The sequence below is a fragment of the Mycetomoellerius zeteki genome, unplaced genomic scaffold (genome assembly GCF_001594055.1).
Source record: "Mycetomoellerius zeteki isolate Tzet28-1 unplaced genomic scaffold, Tzet1.0 scaffold360, whole genome shotgun sequence".
NCBI classification, from domain to species: domain Eukaryota; kingdom Metazoa; phylum Arthropoda; class Insecta; order Hymenoptera; family Formicidae; genus Mycetomoellerius; species Mycetomoellerius zeteki.
This window is the reverse complement of record NW_017257350.1, coordinates 350,775-354,166: the sequence shown is the minus strand read 5'-3', so window position 1 is coordinate 354,166 and position 3,392 is coordinate 350,775. Positions and strand designations below refer to the sequence as shown.

Sequence of the window (3,392 nt, the reverse complement as noted above, 5' to 3'; positions counted from 1 at the left end):
TACCCCAGATCTACAATAGGGTTTTAAGCCTTAAGCCATAAGAAATCACAGGGCGAATCACAGTCGATTATTCCCCTTGGATTCGACTGTAATTGGTCAATTTCTTACAGCTTAAGTCTCAAAACACCTATTGTAGATCCGGACTTAGCCAGCTTTGGCGCTGAGCGAGCGAAGCAGCCAGAAGGTTTGTTCGCGTCGCATGCTCCAACATGTTCCAATATGCTCCTACTATAGCTTTTTACTCACTCCAACTTGATAGAGGTCGCATTCGAGGAGCGCGCTATTAGCGCTATTTGTGCCATCTATCTTTGTTTTACGTTTAATAAACAATGAAGATAGAAGGATACAAATAGCACTAATAGTGTTCTCCCCGAATGCACCCAGAGTGAGTAGGAGCATATTGGAGCACGTTGGAGCTTGCGACGCGAACAAACCTTAAGGCCACTGACGCTTGGATGGCACGTTTGTTTATTGTGAACGTGTGAATTGATGGTGGTGAAAGTTGGGTAGCGTATACAGAGATTTTGAAAAGAAAATTCCCATTACATAATTACGGGCATTTGTGTAAGTAGCTGAATAAATAATAGAAAGCTTTAGCTTGATGCAATATGTAATAATTACAGATTATCTGATTTGTAAGATATATACTATATGAGGAAGTCAGAAAAGAGTTCCTCCTGTGTCGGGCTATGTGACTGCGGTACGCTTATTAATTTGGACGACTTCGAGGCTTCGGATTGGAAATCGCATCACTGGCTTCGGATCAAGTCAAGTCCCGGCACCGGTGGATCGCCTGACATTTTTTTCACGGTCTAGCTCTGAATATACCAAATAAAGTGTTTCAGACATCATGCCGACTTGCTGCGTTAAAAATTGCAAAAATCGTACTTCTAGTGCCTTTTATAACAATGTGGTATTTTATTCATTTCCTCAAGATGCTGACCTACGTCGAAAATGGCTTGAAGCTTGTGGCAAAGACCTCAATCATCAGATCAAACATGGTAAACATTATAATACATCTTCAAATTGTATCTACAAGGTTTATTTGTCATTGCAATAATTGTAAAAAAAAAATTATTTACAGAAAGAGTATGTGGGGTACATTTTAAGCCAGAATGCGTGCTAAAGTCACAATCGACACTCGTGAAACCTCGTATAAGATATCTATTGAAGAGAGGATCTGTGCCAACAGAATTATTGGAATTACCAAATATACGACAAAAGCGATATTGGTCTCACCAATCCTGTACCGCTGATGAATCTACAAAGAAATCATTTTGGTATGTATTGTTAGTCCTTAATCAAATATGTCTCATATCGCTGTATGATGTAAGAGTGAAATTAATAAATTTTATTCTGAAAATTATTTATTTTATTTTATTTTAGAAATTAAATACTTATAATGGTCGAAGCTGGATCTTTAATGCTTAAGTAATTCAATGTGAATTATATACATATGTACTATATATGTACATTCATATATATATATATATATACCATATTTGTAGTTATTAAAACTACACGCTGTATTGGTTTTCGGAACTTATATACGCAATTAAACTACTGTAATAATATCACGAATTAAATTAAATTGACAAGCAATTTTTAATAATTTGATGCTCAATCAAGCATCATATTAGAAAGATGTTAATGTACTAAAAACTTTATATAACTTTATTGCGAAAAATATTATTACCTTGGCTAGGAGTTCAATCCGAATCTCTTATATTCCGTATGAGCGTCCTAAGCCTTTAGACTTCCAAGGCTCGTAATTGTAAATAAATTTATTTACAGTTTTTCAACACATTAACATCTTTCTAATATAATACCTGATTGAGCATCAAATTATTAAAAATTGCTTGTCAATTTAATTTAATTCGTGATATTATTACAGTAGTTTAATTGCGTTTATAAGCTCAGAGAACCAATTCGCGCAGTTTGAATAACTACAAATATAGTATATATTTTACATATGTACATATACAGTATATATATAAAATTCACATTGAATTATTTAAGCATTAAAGATCCAGCTTCGACCATTATAGACATTTAATTTCTACTATTGATTGTGTTCTCACATGTATGGTTTAAAAATAAGATTCTAATTTTATTTTGTTTCAATGAAATGGACATACTAATGATACCGTTCGGTATGGTATTTACAGTTCCGGCATACCGTCGTATACTGAACTTGTTGCCTATGCGAAGACTGTTGATGAAAAAGATACTGTATCTGTATTGAACAATGATACTGAAAATGTACAAGTTTCGGATACAGATGAAAAAGATATTGTATCTATATTGAATGATGATATTAAAGATGTAAAAGTTTTTGATACAGATGCACAAGAGAAACGCATCGATTTAAGTAAAGAGTATGTCCTCTTATCTTTCCGTCACACCTGTCCGTAATGTGATTCTTAATATCAATAATTGTCACAATTATTAAGTATTTTCAGTGTTATGTAGCAATAGAATAGTCTGTTCAAATAGTTCGCGTATGTGAAATTAATTACTTGTTTAGAGCTGAAGTATTTCGTGTATCTATTTCATTTATGTTAATATTTTTTTGGTATTTTTTTTATAGCATTTACAGTTTCAACATGCCGACTGCCGCAAAACTTGACAAATTTACGAATAATACTACTGAGAATAATATCCTGAAATCTGCCAAGGAAACAACCATCAAATGTGTAGAAGGGTATAATACTTTTTATGTAAAAGTATCATACCCTTAATAGTAAAGTTATCCTGGCGTTACCCAGGATGCACCACGTGGAGGTATAGTCCACTTGGCATAGTCCCTTTAGTAAAGTAAAAAAATTTTAAATAAAAAAGATTAAAAAAGAGGGATGCCAAGCGGACTATGCCTCCATGTGGTGCATCCTGGGTAACGCCAAAACAGTCCGAAATATAGTTATTTATGTTAAAACGTTATGAAATAAATTATGATTGTGATTATGAAAACTAAATTACAATTTTCTTAACATAAAAGTGGTTATAACTCAGAAACGACTTCCAGACCTATGTTTATATAGCTTCTTTTCCTTCTTTTTGAGTCCCCAATCACTTCTCGAAGTATTGCGGGCGATTTTCCGGATACCCTGTAATACAATATTATAAATATATGTATATGTATACGGGGTGTTCGTCCATAAATGTCCGAGCAAATATCTCGCAACTGGTTGAAGTTACAAGAAAGTTTAATAAGAGATTTGAAGGACTCCGAATCAGCTACAAAGTGCACGTAAAAATTTTTTCCTACTCGTGGCTTTTTCGAGTTATGTAGGTTAACATAGTTTTTTTTTAAATGGATACCTATAATTTTTTTTGCATATTTATATAGTGGGGAGCATTTGTAATTAAAATCATATGTAGTAAAAAATTGC

General features: G+C 33.3%; 1 protein-coding gene across 1 annotated transcript; it reads left to right on the top strand.

Annotated features, from left to right (window-relative positions):
* Positions 1 to 465: 465 nt before the first annotated feature.
* Positions 466 to 2,741, top strand: LOC108725786 (uncharacterized). Its single transcript, XM_018453008.1, has 5 exons — positions 466 to 564; positions 624 to 1,001; positions 1,085 to 1,280; positions 2,169 to 2,378; positions 2,591 to 2,741. Exons 2-5 carry the CDS (start codon positions 851 to 853, stop codon positions 2,739 to 2,741), a joined length of 708 nt encoding a protein of 235 aa, XP_018308510.1. The 5' UTR covers positions 466 to 564; positions 624 to 850.
* The last annotated feature ends 651 nt before the right edge of the window (positions 2,742 to 3,392 follow it).

What these genes read in the sequence shown, in the direction of transcription:
- LOC108725786 (XM_018453008.1), top strand. Translation starts at nt 851, where the DNA reads ATGCCGACTTGCTGCGTTAAAAATTGCAAAAATCGTACTTCTAGTGCC. An exon ending in CAATCATCAGATCAAACATG is followed by an intron (nt 1,002 to 1,084) that starts GTAAACATTATA and finishes AATTATTTACAG; the next exon opens with AAAGAGTATGTGGGGTACAT. An exon ending in TCTACAAAGAAATCATTTTG is followed by an intron (nt 1,281 to 2,168) that starts GTATGTATTGTT and finishes TGGTATTTACAG; the next exon opens with TTCCGGCATACCGTCGTATA.